Source organism: Notolepis coatsorum (genome assembly GCF_963971535.1).
Source record: "Notolepis coatsorum genome assembly, chromosome: 3".
NCBI lineage: Eukaryota > Metazoa > Chordata > Actinopteri > Aulopiformes > Paralepididae > Notolepis > Notolepis coatsorum.
Genome location: NC_140167.1, coordinates 46,215,847 through 46,236,468, shown reverse-complemented (window position 1 = coordinate 46,236,468; position 20,622 = coordinate 46,215,847). Strand labels below are relative to the sequence as shown.

Sequence of the window (20,622 nt, the reverse complement as noted above, 5' to 3'; positions counted from 1 at the left end):
CTGGTATGTCATAAATGTATAGATGTAGCAGTACTGTCTATCTGTATGTCATGTATGTCATGTATGTCATATATGTTATGATTAATTGAAAATGGGGGACCCTGATGTAAACAAGACGAAAGTCTTTCTCTGGTCTGCATCCCCTTAACAATTGTGTGTATTGAGCTGTACTGTATTGTACCCATTCTGCAATCTGTTAATAAAGTTGTCAATCAATCAATCAAAACAGTGGAGCATGTGTTAGTGGAGTGTAGCAAATACAAACAAGAGAGACAGATCCTCAAAGAAAGGTTGGAGAGAGACCACATCAAGCTGGAGGTGAGAGAAGTGTTGCAACTGAGCTCAGGGAATGTGGGGTATAGGGCCATTTTTAATTTTCTAAATAGTACAGGTTTGAGTGGTAGGATATAGAGCAGTAGACAATAGTGATTATCATGTGCATAATCCATCTAGATCCACACTCCATTTCAGTAGGTGGCGGTAATGCACCAAAACGTTAGTGCCAACCGCCAATAAAAATCAGAAGAAGAAGAGATACTTCCGTACTTTCCGCCAATCAGCGAGCGTGTCCTGTCAGCGGCAGAAGTGTCCTGTGGCTGGCGGAAGTAGCCAGTGAGCGCTATTATCATTTTCTTGACCCGGAAATAAAACGTGTTTTTCTGCTACACGTGGAAAGGTAAGCGAACACCAACAGCAAAGCTTTTGGTAATTATAAATACGATATTTTACCGTTCTGTGATGAGGATAAAGTATGTCAAACTTGTTTTATAGATACGCGTGTAATGTTAGCTGACGAAACGTAATGTTAGTGTGGTCATGTTTGTGTGCAGTTTAATAATAGCAGCGATGTAGCTCGTTGGTTAGCACCACATGTGTACAGTCATAACTTTGTGATTAATTCAGATACATTGTTGATACATCGATACTTCGTTTTCCGTGTGTGTGTATGTGTTTGTGTTCCAAAATAGGGGACGCATCTCAGGTGTGTGTTTAATCAGTCTCTGGATAATAATGCCGCAAGGGCGAAATCAGTACTAGTAGTAGGCACAATAGACCGCCAGAACAGAGTGGCTTCTATGACACACTGGATGGGTGTTTAGCTGGGGTGGAAGCCAAGGTGTAGAAAATATTCTGATCGGGGACTGGAACACGGATAAAGCAGCACCCGTCTTCAAGGCCTTCAGTAGGTTTTGTGATCTGCACGGTTTCAGCCAGCGAATCACCCAACCCACAAGGGTATGTGATTCAACACAAACCACCATTGACCTCATTCTGACCTCTGACAAGTCTATGATCTCCAACAAAGGGGTGATAGCATGTGATCATTATATGATTTTCTGTACACGCAAAAAGCTAAAACAAAAGGCCTGCTGTCACAAAACAGTCACATCTAGGGATCTCAAAACCTACTCTAGAGAGGCCTTTAACCAAGAACTGGAGAGCATGGACTGGTCAGATGAGCTCAGTGGTACACTGGTTGAAGAAACATGGCTTGGATTCAAAACCAAATTCACAACAATACTTAACAACATGGCACCCCTAAGAACCACCATTGTTAAAAATCGCGCTGAGCCATGGATGCACACTGAAATACTGACCGGAGTGACCGCTATGAAAACCAGAGACAAAAAATGCTCTGAACGTCATAAAAGTCAGACGAAGCTTACCAAAAGCTCAAACGGTGAACTCCAAGTCCACGTGGTTGAACAAAAAATTCAAAGAAACAGACTAAGAAATGACGTAAACACCATGATCAAAACCGCAAAAAAAATCACCAATGACAACTGAGAAACAAAAACAAACCCTGCGAACTTTGGAAATTACTCAACAACCAACTAGGCTGCAGCAAAAAACTAAAACAGATTTAGGGTACTACGACTATGCTTGCACCTCATGGTGCCAAAGCACCTCAAAGGCACTAAAAACAAGATTACAAACATCACAAAACAAACTCTTAAAACCCACCTCACCCCTGCCCACTTTGACTACCTAGGATGGCTTAGAGTAGACAACAGAGTACAGCAACTTGCAATGGGCCTGGTCTACAAGATAGACTACACGACTAAGGTACCCATGTACAATACATGTCAAAATACTTCCCAAAGGTCAGTGAATACCACGACCACAACACCAGAGGGAGCTCCACAAATCATGTTAAACACAGATTCGGCTCAAACAAGGGACTAAACACGTTTAGCAAGTATGCCACATCAATGTGGAACGCCCTACCCAAAGCTGTAAAGGAATGTGAATCACTACCCACTTTCAAAACCACTCTCAAAGAGCACCTACGGGAGACTGCAATTCGAAACTGGCCCCTGTAAATGTCCTAACCCAACCCCCTCCAATGTACAGTAAATGTCCTAACCCAATAATACACGAGACCCTCTTCTTGGGACCAAGTAAGGTTTCGTCGATATTCCAATGTACAGTCCCCCCCGCCTACCCAACCCCCCACCCCACCCACCCAACCACCTCCAATGTACAGTCCCCCCCCCCCCCCCTCCATCCCACAGCACCCCACCTACCCAACCACCCGACCCCCCCCACCCACCCTCCTTCAATGTACAGTTTCTACGTCAAATGTATATACTCTTTTTTTTTTGACACTTTTTTGTATCACAAACGGTACTGTATTTTGTAAATCTGGTATGTCATAAATGTATAGATGTAGCAGTACTGTCTATTTGTATGTCATATATGTTATGATGAATTGAAAATGGGGGACCCTGATGTAAACAAGACGGAAGTCTTTCTCTGGTCTGCATCCCCTTAACACATTAACTGCCACAGAGTTTGCCAGTCTCATACCACTCTCTGCCACCACTCTAAGCCTATGGAGATGTTTACCTTCTTTGCAGGGCTATAACTTTTTAAATTGTATTGCTAAATTGACATTACTATGGCCCATTCAACATCGATTATCTATCGTTCAGGATGTAGGAACGTTATACTTTTTCATTCATAGATTCATACGAAAATACAGTCTAGAATATAAATATGTTTTTATCGTTTTCTGCAGTAATTCCTAGAACGTGAGTTATAGGCATAAACGCATATATAGATTATCAACTGCCGTTTGTTGCCAATACACGCTATATTAAAAATGTCAACTGTACATGATCCTAAAAGTTATGACTGATCATGCGCGGATTAACGGGGGGGGGGGGGTGGTCGTTTATAATTGCGTGATCGTCAGTAAATGCTTTATGGGTGATATATTGATCAGAGCAGTTTGCATTAATAATAATAAACACTCACGCTGAAAATGACGTCAGCGTCCTCTTACCGTTCGCCGATGAGACTGGAGGAAAAATATCCCACTTATTTGACGGCGACCTACTAGATCCATTTCCGGTTTGTATAATAATAATAAACGCCCAAATCATATCGATTATTGAGTTATGGCAGCGATCCATATGTACGATGTGTGTCTAGAGTCCCGCAACAATATGTGAGTGCCGGATGCATTTCCCCGGTACACGGAGATCACCAGAGATCCATTTCCAGTTGTAACTCGCCCGATCACTACCAGGCGGCAGTATTGAAGCGTTGCAGAGTTGTGCAGGCTCCCACTGCCGAGACTGGGTGAGGGCATTCTGAATACCATGGCGAAAAAATGAATAATAACGTTGTACGCCGTGGAATGGCAGAATTAGCATGACCTTGAAACACGTTGTACAATGTTTTTGGCACAGGATGTGTTAACAATTGTGTGTATTGAGCTGTACTGTATTGTACCCATTCTGCAATCTGTTAATACAATTTTCAATCAATCAATACCCTTGGACACGCAACATTTATTTTTACTCTTTCTTTCAGCCTGTCACCATGGGGAAGTCCAAACAGATAAAAAACCATAAAAGTGACAGGAAAAAGAACATTGCTAAGACATGGAAGACAAAGCGCAGGACCAAAGACATAGACCAGATCCACTCCGACATGAAGCCAGAGACAGCAGCCAAGCTGCTCAAACAGGAGGTTGATTTTGATGTCACAGGAGGTGCCCAGCACTACTGCTTACATTGCGCGTGAGTTTTCTTTTTCATATTACCATACCAGTTAGCTGGTATACCCTCTACCCAGCGTTTCCGTTAGCCGGTAATTACCGGTATTTGTCCGGCAAAATCTCCTGAAGTCCGACATATTTAATTTCTCCGGTCTTAATGTCCGGTGAAAATAATTCCCTGAGTCTAAGCACAATTTGATTATTTGAATTGTATTAAAATAGGCTAAAATTAAATAGCCTATGCGATGAACGAAACGATCATTACATTTGTTTCCTCGTTGCTTCTAATAATGACAACGACGTTGTCAGCGAGAGCTTTAAAAACGTAGGTCTCGGTTCGCTTCATCGGACCAAACGCGAACCAAATATAGGAAGTGATTATTATTACCACTGCTCGCAGCACTCACTGCAAAACAAGCACACTGCATCTAATCTCTCTATCTATCTATCTATCTATCTATCTATCTATCTATCTCTCTCTCTCTCTATGTCTGTGCATCTTGGGAAGAAGGAAGAAAAAACGCGGCTTATTATTATTACCGAGGCGCGCGGCTTATTATATTATTAAAACGGCTACTTGTGGGCACTCATAAAAACACCGTGGTCTACAAGTTGTTTAGCGAGAGGATGGTGGTGTGCTTCAATAGAACAATGGATCAATGCCATGTCAAAACTCGGCTCCGCTGATCTGGGCTCCGCAGTACACACACAGACACACACACACGCGCGCGCGCGCACACACAGGATCGCAGCCACACACACATTTCCACTGTCCAATAGACAAGCGCCCTTTTCGACCGCGTGACATTGAGGTGGAGAGAGTAGTCACGCAAACCACGATAATGTTGCAGTCTCTCTGCTTTCTCAGTTCTTCGCTTGATATAATTAATACAAATGTCCAATATAACGGAATTCGTTAGCTCATAAAAATGTGATTATAACAGACTGCTGTTCAGTGTCGGACCGACTGCCACATACGCGGTCTATTTTATTTCAAGTCAGCAGCAGCACGGAGACGGAGTATCGAGGGACTTATTTTATTTGGAATATATTAATGACTGTATACGCAAAAGTAGCCTAGTTTTAAGTAATAATATTATAAATCTACATGCCTTGAGGATGACATGAGCCTGCCTATCAATTGTTTTAAAGCTCAATAAACTATGACCGGAATTAATCTCATTTGTCCGGTAGTTGAAATCTTGCAGGTCACGGAGACCGGCAACAATTTTTTCTAACGGAAACCCTGCCTCTACCTCTATAAACCTCTACTGTGCTCAACCTACTGTAAAACAAATGTTTGCCAGTTTGGCATGACGTAATGTAAAGATGTGAAATTACTTTCTTTGTTGTTATGCACTACCTTGCACAATTTTTTATAGAAATGTTTATATGGACCGGACTGGATTTATATTTATTAATTTTATTTATATCCAAAGCGCTTTACAACTTACACCGGTTCCTGACAGGCAGCGAGCGAGCGAACTGGAGACGAAATCGTGCGCGACACTGTCCTGATATGAGGCGGCGCGTGTCCGAGTGTGTCTGTGTGTGTGTTAACGGGGGCAAAGCAGCCTGCAATTCTTGACCAATAAAAAGTGTTTAGGGGCGGGACTCTGCCAAGTAATCGCTCAACTAGAGACACAGCGAGCGAATATTTGAGGGGGGAACGACATCGCCGCTCAGTTCGCTGTCGCTCGCGGTAGGTCAGGATAGTCTGATTGAAACGAATACATTTGAATCATTTTCGCAATCACGCTCGCTCGCGTCGCTCCCTGTCAGGAAGGGGTGTTATGCCTCACATTCACCCATTCACACTGATGGTGGAGGCGACCAAGTGTCTTGCTCAAGGACACTTTGACATGCTGCCAGGAGGAGCCTGAATTAAACCGGGAACCTTCTGATTACCAGATGACTGCTCTACCTCCTGAGCCACTGTCGCCCCCCTTATAATCGTTTCCTCAAACTGAGTTATGCAATCTGACACGTGATTGCATTTTCAGGTGACCTGTCATCAGTACTCAGTTGTGAAAAAACAGGGGGGATGGTCAGGGCTGCAGATCTCATGACAAGTTTGGGGGGGACGCAGAGTAGGGGGTTCCGGGGGCATTGTGTAGAACATTTGAATGATTTTAATAAGCAAATTAAGCTTTTAGGAGTATTTTGAAACTAGAATTACAGAGCGGGAGTATATAGACTACTCTTGATACTAGCACATATTATTCATATTTTTCCAATTTGGGGGGGACATGCCCCCCCGGGATCTGCAGCCATGGGGAGGGGGAATTTTTATCATATGGGGACATAATTTGTGCTGATAATGGCACAGAGGGTGAGACCAACTGTGTACCGTACCTTTTGATTATTGTAAGCACAAAGACAATAAACTTCTAAAACAACATGCATGATGTTATTATGGATGTTTGGCACCTCAGAATTTGAGTCTGTCCCCGCCCGGCCTGCCATGGCACCACTGCTCTTACAGTTAGGGTCAAAAGTGGTTGTAATGGAAGTCTATGGTCTTGTAGGTATCAAAACTGGTATCTAAAGGGTTGATTTTCAATTGTGATTAATTAAATCATTATGTAAATTAAACAATAACCACTTCTGAAAAAAAGGAGGAAAAGAAATATTGATTCATCATTTTATTGCAGTTCAAATACAAATATTTGATCTTACCATTCCCAAAGTTAGTTATTTAACAGGGCATCAAATGCTAATTGAAATTGCTTAGAAAAACAAATATCAAAATTGTTATGTTAGTTGTAATCATGAGATCTTAGGTTAGTTATAAATAATGAAGACGATATGACGTGTGTGATTTTTTTTTCGTAGCCGCAGGTTGCGAAGACGCTCTGATTGGCTAGCCTGCTTACAGCGAAGACCCTCTCTGATTGGTTTAGCTCCCTCCCGTCACACATCAAGGTTCCTACCGCACAAAGGTTCCTATCCAATTATAACTAGGGGTGCACGATATTGATTTTGACCCCGACACCGATAACTTTCTGCTCCTCAAGGTCGATACCGATAACCGATAATATATATATATTTATTGTATTATAATTTTTTTTTTATGTATATTCCTGTAGTTTTGACCTAACCAGATTTATCATGACATGAGCGTTACTACTATGAACAAAACAAAGCCAAGAGAACAGTTTTGACTCTTCAAATAAAGTGAGTATATTTATTTTTCCAAATAAATATAATTTGAGTCAATCACAAAATTCACAATCCGTCAATGTCATTAACAATGTGTTTCCCTGAACAATAAGTGAACTAAAAACCAACAGGTATTGTGCTTTGTCAGCAGATAAAACATTTGACGCTATAGGAGAGGAGACTGTTGTGGTCTTGGTCCATGAAACAACTATTACTTGGCATTTATAGGACAGCACGCCTCAAAAAGGATTAAATAAACCAAACAAATCATCTCTGTCAAATGTCTTTAATTTTGCAAACGCCTCGTCAAACTGCAAGTTTGTTGGTAAAAGACTACACGCCGCCGGCTCCTTTTGCAGCTGGCTCTGGATTAGCTTAGCCTTTAGCTGCTCGGCGTCGTATTTTAATACACCATCGTAGCGGTGGTGATGTTTCAGGTGACTTATTATGTTGGATGCGTTATAGCTTGTTGCCCCTTTCCCTCCTCGTGGAACTTCTGCATTTGTTACAAATAGCAAGCGAACTGTTTTCCTCTGAAACTTTGAAAAAGTTCGACGACGCCATCTTTGTTTACCATCTGTGCTGCTTCTGAAACTTACGTGGCTACTTCACAGCCGGGCATGAGAAAGGGTGCGCTGGATTTGTGAAAAACTCCGTCTTCCTAAACCACACGCTATCAGTCGTACCACAGTACTGGCAAAACGGGAGGAGCCTACAGTAAAAACAAACGCCCTTCATCCCAATCCACCCACACCGGATTTTTTTAACAAAAAAATTAGGGATGCACGATAATTATGGGGCCGATATCTGCAATTATGACGTCATCCCAATAACGTTATTGATAGCTCCGATAATATAATATATTTTTTGGTAAAAAGAAATGCGGTGTGGGTGAATTGGGATGAAGGGCGTTTGTTTTTACTGTAGGCTCCTCCCGTTTTGCCAGTACTGTGGTACGACTGATAGCGTGTGGTTTAGGAAGAGGGCGTTTTACACAAATCCAGCGCTCCCTTTCTTGGCTGTGACGTAGCCACGTAAGTTTCAGAAGCAGCGCGGATGTAAACAAAGATGGCGTCAGTAGTGTGGGAATAGTTTCAGAGGAAAAAAGTTTGCTTGCTATTTGTAACAAATGCAATGCAGAAGATCCACGAGGAGGGAAAAGGGCAACAACTTATAATACATCCAACCTAACAAGTCACCTGCAACATCACCACCGCTACGATGGTGTGTTAAAAGCCTATGACGACGCGCGAGCAGCTAAAGCTGCTGCAAATCTAGCCCCTTTCATGACTGTGATGCAACCAGCGTTTCCGTTAGCCGGTAATTACCGGTATTTGACTGGCAAAATCTGTTGAAGTCCGACATATTTAATCTCTCCGGTCATAATGTCCGGTGAAAATAATTCCCTCTAAACACAATTAGATTATTTGAATTGTATTAAAATAGGCTAAAATTATATAGCCTATGCGATGAACGAAACAATCTCACCAAGCAGCCGGTCTAATAATGACATCCTGCTGTCAGCGCGAGCTGGCTGCTGATATATTTACGTGAAGCATGGCTTGGCAGGGTGCAGTACTCCAATTCAGCCATTGGCAATTCAGCTGTTGGGTGGGGGCGCTGCTGACACCACTGCTCTGCTCTGCCTGCTCCAAGTGCTCCATGCTTCACGTAAATATATCAGCAGCCAGCTCGCGCTGACACAGCGGTGCCAAATTTCTCAGTTCTTCGCTTGATATAATTAATACAAATGTCCAATATAACGGAATTAGTTAGCTCATAAAAATGTGATTATAACAGACTGCTGTTTATTAAGGTCGGGCAGACTGCCCACCGACACCTCAAGTCGGCAGCAGCAGCACGAAGTCTCGAGGGACTTATTTTATTTGGAATATATTAATGACTGATACGCAAAAGTAGCCTAGTTTTAAGTTAAAATATTATAAATGCCTTGATGATGTCATTCTTTATATAGGTCTATCAATTGTTTTTAAGCTCAATAAACTCTGACCGGAATTTATCCCATTTGTCCGGTAGATTGAAATCTACCGGACACTCAGACCTGCAAAAAAAAATTCTAACGGAAACCCTGGATGCAACCCTTGGTTGAATACGTATTGCTCCGTAGTAGCCAGGTTAATTTGCACCACCAAGCACTGCTTAAAAGCTAGCGGCTTGAGCCCTTGGGTCATTTCTGTCAAACTTCTTTACGGTAATTTAGCAAACGCCTCGTCAATAGGTACAAGCGCTTAGGGGTGGGACGATACATCGATCCAGATCGATATATCGATCTATTATCAATAATCAAATAGGATCGATGCAACGTAAAAAGATAGATTCATATTGCGATACTGTTATTTTGAAAATCCCCTCGTGAGCATATCCGCCCGGCCGGAACAACAACATTAGCTCAGCGCAGCTCTCTGTGTAGACGTTAGATGGTATTGCTTCAGAGTCCGCCTATTTTGCCCGAAATAAGTGCCTGTTGTTTTTTCCCCCACAAGGGGTTAAATGCATCTAACATGCTTTCCATCCTCGCCATTCCTTTATGCCCACGTCGCGTTAAATACCGAAATTAACGTTGTGTTAGCGTGAGCTAACTAAGCTAAGCAGCTAACCATGAGAGGAGAGAGGAGAGGGGACTTGGGAAAAAGCAGGGGTGGGGGCACTGGGCAGTCTACCTTTCTGTGGGGGACTGGGGAGTGGGCATTCTGTGTGTGTGTGTGTGTGTGTGTGTGTGTGTGTTACTGATAATATCGCCTCATATCGATCGCAGGCACCTGAATCGTATCGTGGCAGACTTTGTGATATCTGCAAATATCGTATCGTTGTCCAAAGAATCGATATCATATCGTATCGTGATGAAATTGGTGATTCCCACCCCTACAAGCGCTGCAGGTTCCTTTGTAGCTTTGGATTCACAGCAGCTTTAGCTGCTCGCGCGTCGTCGTAGGCTTTTAACACACCATCGTAGCGGTGGTGATGTTGCAGGTGACTTGTTAGGTTGGATGTATTATAAGTTATTGACGGATTGTGAATTTTCTGATTCAAATTATATTTATTTGGAAAAATAAATATGGTCACTTTATCAGTCAAAACTGTTGTCTTGGCTTTGTTTTGTTCATAGTAGTAACGCTCATGTCATGATAAATCTGGTTAGGTCAAAACTACAGGAATATACATTAAATTTTTTTTTTCATAATACAATAAATATCGGTATCGGTCTTGAGGAGCACAAGGTTATTGGTATCGGGGTAAAAAAATCAATATTGTGCACCCCTAAAAAAAAGTATTATATATTATCGGAGCTATCAATAATGTTATCGGGATGACGTCATAATTGCTGATATCGGCCCGATAATTATCGTGCATCCCTAATTATAACCTAATACTACAAAAATATATTCAAAAGTATACAGAAAATACAAAATAGGACTAATCTTGTCAATGGCTGCCTACACCACTCTCCCCATCTCATAGAAGTTTTCAAATAATAATTGGAATATATCGGCCACAGGTAAGAGCAATCTAACGTTAATTTCAGCTTGATTGTGCCTTGTTCTCACAGCCATCGCTCTGATCAACGTATGCTGTTGTACTAACGAATGCCGTTATTGACAATCAATTAATTATAAACGACCCCTCCCCCCCCCCCCCCCCCCCTTTCACGCATGCATGATGGAACATAATATACCGATCATATGCATTTGAATTTTTTATTGTAGCGTGTATAGGGACAAAATGCCAATGGATTAAGTATAATATGCGTCGTGGGTCATTACTAGCCTTCCAGGAATTACCCCAGACCACTCTAAAAACACTTATATTCACCACGGTATAAAACGATAACGTATGGATGGAAAAAATATTCCTTTTCCACATCTTGAACGATAGATGCACAATGTCAAATGGGCCATAGTATTGCATATATAGCTATAATATTTAAATGGTTATAGCCCTGCAAACAAGGTGAGCGACTCCCACCGTTTACAGTGCTGGCGTCAGCTGCTAAGGATGAGGCTAATCCCCGGCGGTCAATGTGTTAACAGGTGGGGTACTGCGTCGGGCCGTCCATGCGCGGAACGCACGCAAGTCACGGCACTTTGCGAGCGTGTAGCGGCTCGGCGCTGCATTTATAATATATAATACACCGTTTGAAAGATCTATTTGTTGCCGTTCAAATGCCACCTCACTCGACCAATTCCACGCCTCGGTTCTCGAGTTACATGACGATATGTCAGGCGAGCGTCTTTTTATGCACCGCAGATCTTTGAAACCCGGACATTTTCATGAATTTATAAAACAAAAAACGGGACACCCCCGGACAAGGTGTGAAAAGAGGACATGTCCTGGCAAAAGAGGATGTTTGATCACCCTAAAATAGCAGTAATACCATGTTCATTGATAAAATGACAAAGGAGGGGAAGGGGGGATGGCCATTTTAGAAGGGGGATGATATTGACCATTTTTATTTCAGGGGGGATGCCATCCCCCCTCAACTCGAGTACTGCCTGTCATGTAAAAATTAGGGTTCCTAAGGGTTTCCCTAATTGAAGTTACCTGTCAAGTCACTTAATGTTTGCATGGCCAGTCACCTGCACTGTCAGATTGTGTAGCTCAGTTTGAGGAAAAGCCATATGCAAAATGCTGGGGTATAAACATTGCACAAATGATTGACTGAACATTGATACTTTGTGCCATCGGCGCGACCAAGCTAGTGTAATAATGAATACAACAAACTTATTTCACGTCTTTACATTACGTCATGCCCAATTAGTGAGCATTTGTTTTCTTTTTTTTAAAACTTTGACCAGTCACCTGGTTCTTTTAGCGTTTATCGCTTTTTTCTTCGCATTCATACTTGGTCAAGTTCGACCGACAGAAGCAGGCTGAAAGGGTTCAGATGGGGGGGGAAAGACACTCTGGGAAAGGCACGGCTGCCGTCCGGGATTCGAACGCGCTCAGCCCCAGATCCGCGCGAGCGCGGTTGTCCACGGCGCTGAAATAGCACTCGCGGTACGTGGTGAGCTACTGGAGCTCCCCGAGCATTTGTTTTCACCCAACCTCACACTGTGACACTGACTGTTTCATACAACCAACATTTGGCTGGTGTCAATTTCAATTCAATGGACGCTTTTGTATTGTAACATGTCCTTGATCTTCGATTGCTGTACAGTACAGCCAAGCTGATATTCATTATCTTGAGGGAGCAGGATAGAGCTGTTCACTTTACTTGTAAACTCAGACCTTTGGCTCTTCTTTGACTCTTTGGCTCTAGAAGTGAGGAAAATGTTGGTCAGGAACAGTCAAAGCCTGGAGCAAAAAGAAAAGTGGATTCAGCTGCTGAAATGCAAAACAGTTTGCACTGTGGGTATGAAAAGAAAATCCAGGAGACCATCACCCTTATGCCCTGGGTCCAATGGACCTATCTCAAACCATGCCCTCGTTTCTCAATCCTCCAATCACAACTGTTGCCCCTCGAGGGAAGTTCCCCCTAGGGAAGCGACAGTTGTGATTGGAGGATCAAGAAAACAAGGCCGGTTTTCCATTCTGAATACAAAATATCAGCAAATGGCAATGTTGGTGGTGAGTAATGTGGATTAAGCTTGGAACAACTACAAATGTAGAGGGTTTATGATGTCATAATTTATATCACAAGCACTATCAATATTCTAAGTAGGACTGAAATATGCTTGATAATCATTAAAGCAACCTTTTTATATCTTGCAGGAGATATTTTGTGGATATGAAATCCTTGAAAGACCACTTTAAAACGAAAGTGCACAAAAAACGGTAAGATCCCATATCCTAACTATTAACTTGCAGTCATATACGTCAGTATGTGGACATTTCTGTGTATGTGGAGACAAAGTGGAAATTCCTGGACTTTCATTGTAATTCAGTTAAGCAATAGAACTCAAGAGGGAGTGTGTTAAAAGGTATTTGTTATAACACAACCCAGAGTGTTCTATTGCTTTTTTTGTTTTTTTTAACTCACGTAGCTGATTTCATAGAATTAGAATTGTGTGCGATTTCATATTGTAAATAAAAACACTTGATAAATCAAGTTTTGATGAAGTGTTAATTCAGCTCTATAGACGGTTTCAAAGTGACAACTAGGGCTGTCTTAAATACTTTGAAGCTTCGTTCGATGGGCATGGGATTCGAATATGAAAATAAATTCGATTATTTAAAAAAAAAAATTATTTAAATTTTTGTGTGCAAAATCAACTCTTTGTTAACTACAACAAGCAATGCTGTTTGTTATTTAAGATGAGGTCGGACTCGGCACTGACAGATTTGTGTTCATTGTGCTGCTTTTATAAAGCCTCAAATGACTGCTTACAATATTTCATGAAAGCAAAGTGTTTTGTTTGTCAAGATTTAAAAAAGTTTAAACTTTATAGCACTGCTGTTGAACAAAGTGCTGTACAAGTCCCACAACATAAAAAAAAAATTCTAAAAAAGAAATTAATATTCATTATTATTATTTTTTATTATCTCTTAAGCTTCGAATTAAAATCGAATCTTGGCCCAGAAGCTTCGAATTCCAAAAAAAATATTCGAAGGTCAGCCCTAGTGACAACAATAACATTGTAAAAAGGACCCAGGTTTATTTCCTGTTGCAATGTTTGCAATAGTTGACCGGAAATACATTTGGGTCCAAACTGTTCCCTAGCAACATAATTCCAGTGAAATTGTGTTGCTAGAAAGTGATGTGAATAACACACCTTGTTATGGCCAAAACTATCAAGTTTCGACTCGCATGTCCATTCAAAATGTATTCCGTAGTCCACTGGAAGAATATTTTCTGGACCAGCATATCAAAAGTTGATAAAAAATAACTAAAAAGGGTGTATCTTTTGGCTCAAAAAATATTTTGAAGTGGTGTGTTATTCACATTGTCATCCACCATTATAACACCATACCTATCATTATGCATGGTGATGGAGTGTAATTTCTGTGGGCTGCGTTCTGTGCCTCTGGTCCTGGTGACCTTGCCATTACGAGGAAATCTGTGAATTATATGTTTTTACTAGGGATGCTCGATATTGGCTTTTTTACCGATACCGATATTCCGATATTGTCCAACTCTTAATTTCGATACCGATACCGATACCGATATCAACCGATACCGATATATGCAGGGTTTCCCCCCCAAAAAACGGAATAATTTCAGGTAACTAATAATTTCACTGGATGCATTCAAAAGGCTTTCTAAATGTAAGCATTATCTGTGCAAAATATGATAATTAAAAAAGTAAAAATTAACATTACATATCTCTTGTTGTTGAATTAAACCAACATGCATACTTTTGACAATAAATAAAATAAGAATTGGTTCTTACTTGCTTGCCTGGGTAAATAAAGGTTAAATAAATGTTAAAAAAAAAATTGTTATTGTTTTTTTTTTTTTTTTTTTTTACCGATACCGATATTTTCCGATATCACATTTTACTGCCGATATCGGCCGATAATATCGGACATCCCTAGTTTTTACTTTCAAATTCGATGGAGGAATGACAGGTCATGTGCTCCATGACCTTTAGCCATGCCAAAGGAGTTAGGCAGCAAGGCAACAATTCTAAATATTCAAGCAGAAATGCATAATAGTGGTTAAATGAGAAGACATGTAGCATTATGGATGGTCTGAGATGACACTGGGAGTGTTGGGACACTTTGAAATACTGTAGTTGTAGTGAGTTCTTCATGCAAGAAATCCCTAAAATGTCAGTGAACTGAATCAATCAAAGCACATGCAAGAGACTAGTATTCAACTCTAGGAAAGGTCTGGGAAAGGTTTAGTTGAAGCCATAGGTCGGTGCCAGCAGCTGCTGGATCCCAAGGGTTCACATACTTATGCACACTAAGATATTTCATGTTTAATCATTGTATTTAGTGATGCACCGATGTGAAAATTGTGGCCGATACCGATAACCGATATTAATATTGCTGTTCTGGCCGATACCGATATTTACCGATGTTGATTTCTCTGTATATAAAACACTTTTTTATGATAATCAAATAAAGAGCTATTTTCCAAAACGTTTTTTTTTTTTTTTTTTTATAAATATTATACTTTTGTAACTTATTTTTAGAAATGACTGATATTTTGAAACTATTTAAGGTCAAAACATGTAAAAAATAAATAAAAAAAATAAAGAATTTAAAGATTTTTTTTCTTTTTTTAATACTATCGGCCCTATCTTGATATCGGACCGATACCGATGTGTAAAAAAACAAAAAAAAACTGCCATATCGGCCGATATATCGTGCATCACTAATTGTATTTAGTAGATAATCCAAATATATTCAAACTTTGTTTTCCTTCAATCATGACATGTATCTTGGACGAAGATATAATAAAGATTAATGTGTGAAATATTTGAAAAATGTACTATTCCAAAGGGGTTTACATACTTTCTAGCAACACTGTGTATATGTATGTATGTGTGTGTGTGTGTGTGTGTGTGTGTGTGTATATATATATATATATATATATATATATATATTAGGGATGTCCGATATTATCGGCCGACCGATATTATCGGCCGATATCGGCAGTAAAATGTGATATCGGAAAATATCGGTATCGGATTTTTTTTTTTTTTTTTTTTTTTTTTTAACACTTATTTAACCTTTATTTACCCAGGCAAGCAAGTAAGAACCAATTCTTATTTTATTTATTGTCAAAAGTATGCATGTTGGTTTAATTCAACAACAAGAGATATGTAATGTTAATTTTTACTTTTTTAATTATCATATTTTGCACAGATAATGCTTACATTTAGAAAGCCTTTTGAATGCATCCAGTGAAATTATTAATTACCTGAAATTATTCAGTTTTTTTGGGGGGGAAACCCTGCATATATCGGTATCGGTTGGTATCGGTATCGAAATTAAGAGTTGGACAATATCGGAATATCGGTATCGGTAAAAAAGCCAATATCGAGCATCCCTAATATATATATAGAGGTGGGCATATTACTTTTTTTAATCTATCTGCAACCCTGGAGTTAATCTAGATTAAAATGGCTCATTTGAAGTCTGCCGAAGGCATTCAAAATATGTGTGTTCTACCCAAATAATGACCAGAAGTAAGTCCTTACTTTTTCTTTCCTCCTCCTTACGTTTCTCAGGCCAGGTGGCCCATTACACCATGAGCCCATCTCCCGTTTCCAAAATGCAACAGACCATTTTGCGTGTGGTACCTTCTCGACTCTACCTGAGTCGAATCGAGTTGACATGCAGGCAATAGCTTTAGCTAACGCTATCATAGCATCATGATCTGTAATGTCAACTGGACAACGCCAGCCCTGCCTGCCAACGCCATATAGATAGCGAACGTTAACTAGCGTTTGCAAACGAAGCCAACGTCATCCAGCCGACACCACAGATCTAGCTATGATGACAACGTTACCTAACGTTAATGTAGTCAGTGTAGTGGGAACGGTAGAGAAAGGCAGCACTTCATTTGCATTGGCAAGAGTTTATCTCATTCTATATCACGGCACACATTTTTTTTTTTATTATTATAAGAGGCCCGTCCTCTATGTACATCAGCTAATGTAATTGGCTCCCAGACCCAACTTTGAGAATAGATTAACGTTTTATAATTAATTAATTATTTTATCGCGCGATAAGAGTCCGCCGTTAACTTAGCCCGGTAACGGCGTTAACGGCCCGGCCTTAATATATATATATATACTAAGGCTGTCAAAGTTAACGCGATATTAACGCGTTAACGCCCGATTCTATTAACGCCACTATTTTTTTTAACTCAAGATTATTATAATTTTTTTTACTTTCCCTGTCTTTTTTTTTTTTTTTTTTTTACTAGCCTTCACTCCGGTGTATTATTGATGCTCTCATTGATACTATGTTTGTTTCTGAAGTGTGTGTGTGTGTGTGTGTGTGTGTGTGTGTGTGTGTGTGTGTGTGAGAGATATAGAGAGAGAGGGGGGTGAGAGAGATGAGGAAGGGGCAAAAGAGAGAGAGCTGGGAGAGTGTGTGTGTGAGGGAGAGAGGGGGGGGGTGTGATTAATCAGCCCTTGTGTGTGTGAATGTAACAAGTTCCTAACGTTTTCTTTCCCCTATTATTTCATGCACACTTTATTCATTGTTTTAAATTATTATTTTCTTAAGTTATTTTGTGCATCACTTTGTTTTGAATTTGATGCAAATTTGCAATGCATGAGGGTCATCCTTTTGTGTTAAATGGCTGCATAAAGCAAGCATTTGTTGACTCGCATGTTGATAAGAGTATTAAAACTTGGAACTTGAAAAAGATCCGTTTAAGGAAAAAAAAAATGCGATTAATCGCGAGTTAACTATGGACAATCATGCGATTAATCGAGTTAAATATTTTAATCGATTGACGGCACTAATATATACACACAGTATGTGTTGCTAAGCAACTCCTAGCAGTGATGTTAATAGCAAATAACAAACGGCTCTTGGGCCAATCATATTGCTTCATCAGAACCAACTTTTGCATAATTCCATTAGGTATATTGAAAACATTGGTATCTCATAAATTATATACCCACATGAAATACCAAGTTTTTAGTGAATCCCATAGGATGACTCACGAGTGTCATTGGTCACCTTTCTCTCCATCCAGGCTGAAGCTTCTCAGAGAGGAACCTTATAGCCACGCAGAGGCAGATAGGGCAGCAGGTATGGGCTCCTACATCCCCCCGAAGAAAGCCGTTGAAGTGAAGACACAGCCTATTGAAGAGGACATGGATTAACGGACCATTTTAACAGACTGACTGACTCAATTACAGATGCATTTACACTACCAGATATGTCTCTGTTGCCCTTTTCCAAATGGTTGATGTGTCATTAATTGCCTTTTGTAAGAGATATCTTTCATCTTTAACCTAAATATGACTCAATTTGAAGCCTCAGGCCTTGAACCACAATCAAGAATACCTTGCCTTTATATTGGATATCATTGTGCAACATGCATCTTGTTGTGTAAATATGTCTTGTGTAGAGAAAATTGTAAACTCGCAGATGATAATAAACTAAAGAAAATGAGTGGAAGCTGTCCTGCATTTCTCTTTTTAAGATTTTGACAATGTACCAGTCAGGATTATAACATTTTGCTGTGTGCAATTGTTTTGAACTAGTCAAATAATTGAAATCCTCTCTATTCATGTAATGTAACGTTATTAAAATCTCAGATAGCCAGAGCAGCTAATCCCTTATTTCTGTTCAAAAACTGAATAGTTTTATGGGAGAGTGGGCTACAGAAAATACCGATGGTTATGTTTGGTAGAAAAACATATCATTGTGGTTCATGACTAACCACGCAGATAAAGGGATAAAGAATTAGACAGGGTCAATTTTCAGAAAATCATAACCCTGAAGGCATTTCGTGTTTATTTTTGGTACACAACATTTCTAGGGGTATTAAGGGGTGCTGAATTCAAATCTCCTGTATACCAAGCTCAAAAATGTCAAATAAGGCTTCAAAATTGAGAAATCCAACATGGCCGCCAGCGCCAGGCTGAAAATCTATTTAAGTGCATATCTTTTTGACTAAACAAGGTAGAAACATGAATGAAATGTGTTTTTATATGTTTGCAATCATACATGAGGAATTTAAAATCATATCCTGATTTTAGATCAGTTGTGAAAATGTTGCTTGAAACTCATTTATATCAGAAACGGTGGTCGTTATTGATGCATAACTCATCAACCAAATAAGAAAGAAAAGCAGGATGATCCCAGGCCATGGATTTATTCATCAAACTCTTTTCTCGAATTTTTTTAATCAACATGCCATTTATGCAAATTAGATAGTCCTTACTATGCGTACAGTAGCTTAGGTACAGTCATTTATTGCCAGTCATCAATCGTATTCAGGCAGGTGTCGCAGGTGTCTTGCAGTTGCATGATTCATCCAATGCCACTTTTCCTGAATAGAATAGAATAGATTATAATATAATAAAATAAAAAGATTATTTTACCATATCAATATAAGTGAATGTTCAAGTTTCTTTATTAGTTGTCATACAGAATACTTTGCATGAAATGTTTCTTTCTGTGTTGCTCCTGAGAGTGCTAGATAATAACAAGATAGTATAAAATAGAAAGTCAAGTACGTAAACAAGTGTAAACAACAAAATTGTTCAGTGTATCTATATATACAGTATGTACAGCTGGTACAAAAATGGTGAGGTATAGCTTAGCTTGTGGTGCCACCTTGTAGTGGTGAGGTGCAATAAGGAATGAGAATGATGTGCAATTTCCTTACCAATAATGTAAAGTGTGTAACGTGGTAAAGTGGGTGCTACAGTGTGTTGTTTATTTAAGTGAGTGTATGTGCGCTGTGGGTGTGTTGATGGTTTGCTTATTGTTCATTGTTCATTCATAGAGCATCCTGATGTCCTGGGGATAGAAGCTCCTTCTGAGTCTCTGTGCTTGCCATGAGACTCCGGTATCACTTGCCTGACCGCAGCAGTTCAAAGAGGCAGTTGTTTGAGTGGCTGGAGTCTTTGATTATGCTCTTAGCCTTGCCCATGCACCGCTTGTTGTAAATGTGGGAAGCCCACCTTCAATTGTGCGTTCGGCTGAACGGGCCACTCTCTGTAGTCTGCTGCGGTCTTGTGCAGTGCTATTCCCAAACCAGGACGTGATATTTCCAGTCAGGATGCTCTCTATTGTGCATGAGTAGAAGTTCTTGAGGATCTTCTGATTCACGTTGACCTTCCTTAAGCGCCTAAGGAAATAAGAGGCGTTGTCGTGCCTTCTTGATAACACTGTCAATGTGTGTGGTCCATGTCAAGTCCTCGGATATGTGGACTCCGAGGTACTTAAAACTGTTCACTCTCTCAACCGGTGCCCCGTCGATGCTGAGGGGGCTGTAGTCCCTGACCCCGACCTCCTAAAGTCCACAATCATCTCCTTTGTTTTGCTGACATTCAGGGAGAGGCTGTTCTCTTGACACCATCCCGCTAGAACCTTAACCTCTTCCAGGTAGGCCCTCTTGTCGTTTGCAGAGATCAGGCCCACCACTATTGTGTCGTCAGCAAATTTGATGATTGTGTTGTTCCGCTGTGCCACACAGTCATGTGTGTACAGGGAGTGGAGGAGGGGGACTCAGGACACAGCCCTGGGGGGCCCCTATGTTGAGAGTGATGGATGAGGAGGTGCAGTTGCCTGCTCTCACCACCTGGGGGTCTGCCCATCAGGAAGTCCAAGACCCACTGGCAGAGGTCATAGTTCAAGCCCAGGTCCCTGAGCTTGGCTATGAGTTTGGAGGGGACTATGGTATTGAATGCTGAGCTGTAGTCGATGAATAGCATTCTCACATAGTTCCCCTGCCTCTTGTCCAGGTGTGATGCTGCTTTGTGCAGCACATGGGCTATGGCGTCCTCCGTGGACCTGTTGGGGCGGTATGCAAATTGCAGGGGGGTCCAGGTTGATGGGGAGGGAGG

The 20,622-nt window shown here is 40.6% G+C and overlaps 1 protein-coding gene across 2 annotated transcripts; it reads left to right on the top strand.

Annotated features, from left to right (window-relative positions):
- The first annotated feature begins 627 nt into the window (after positions 1–627).
- znf593 (zinc finger protein 593) lies at positions 628–18,218 on the top strand. 2 transcript variants are annotated; one of them, XM_084310224.1, is made up of 4 exons: positions 628–705; positions 3,823–4,031; positions 12,902–12,964; positions 17,796–18,218. In XM_084310224.1, the coding sequence occupies exons 2-4, from the start codon at positions 3,832–3,834 to the stop codon at positions 17,923–17,925; spliced, it is 393 nt and encodes a 130-aa protein (XP_084166350.1). In that variant the 5' UTR covers positions 628–705; positions 3,823–3,831; the 3' UTR covers positions 17,926–18,218. The 2 variants fall into 2 exon arrangements, with proteins under 2 accessions (XP_084166350.1, XP_084166351.1); XM_084310225.1 differs by having other exon boundaries at positions 639–676.
- Positions 18,219–20,622: the final 2,404 nt, after the last annotated feature.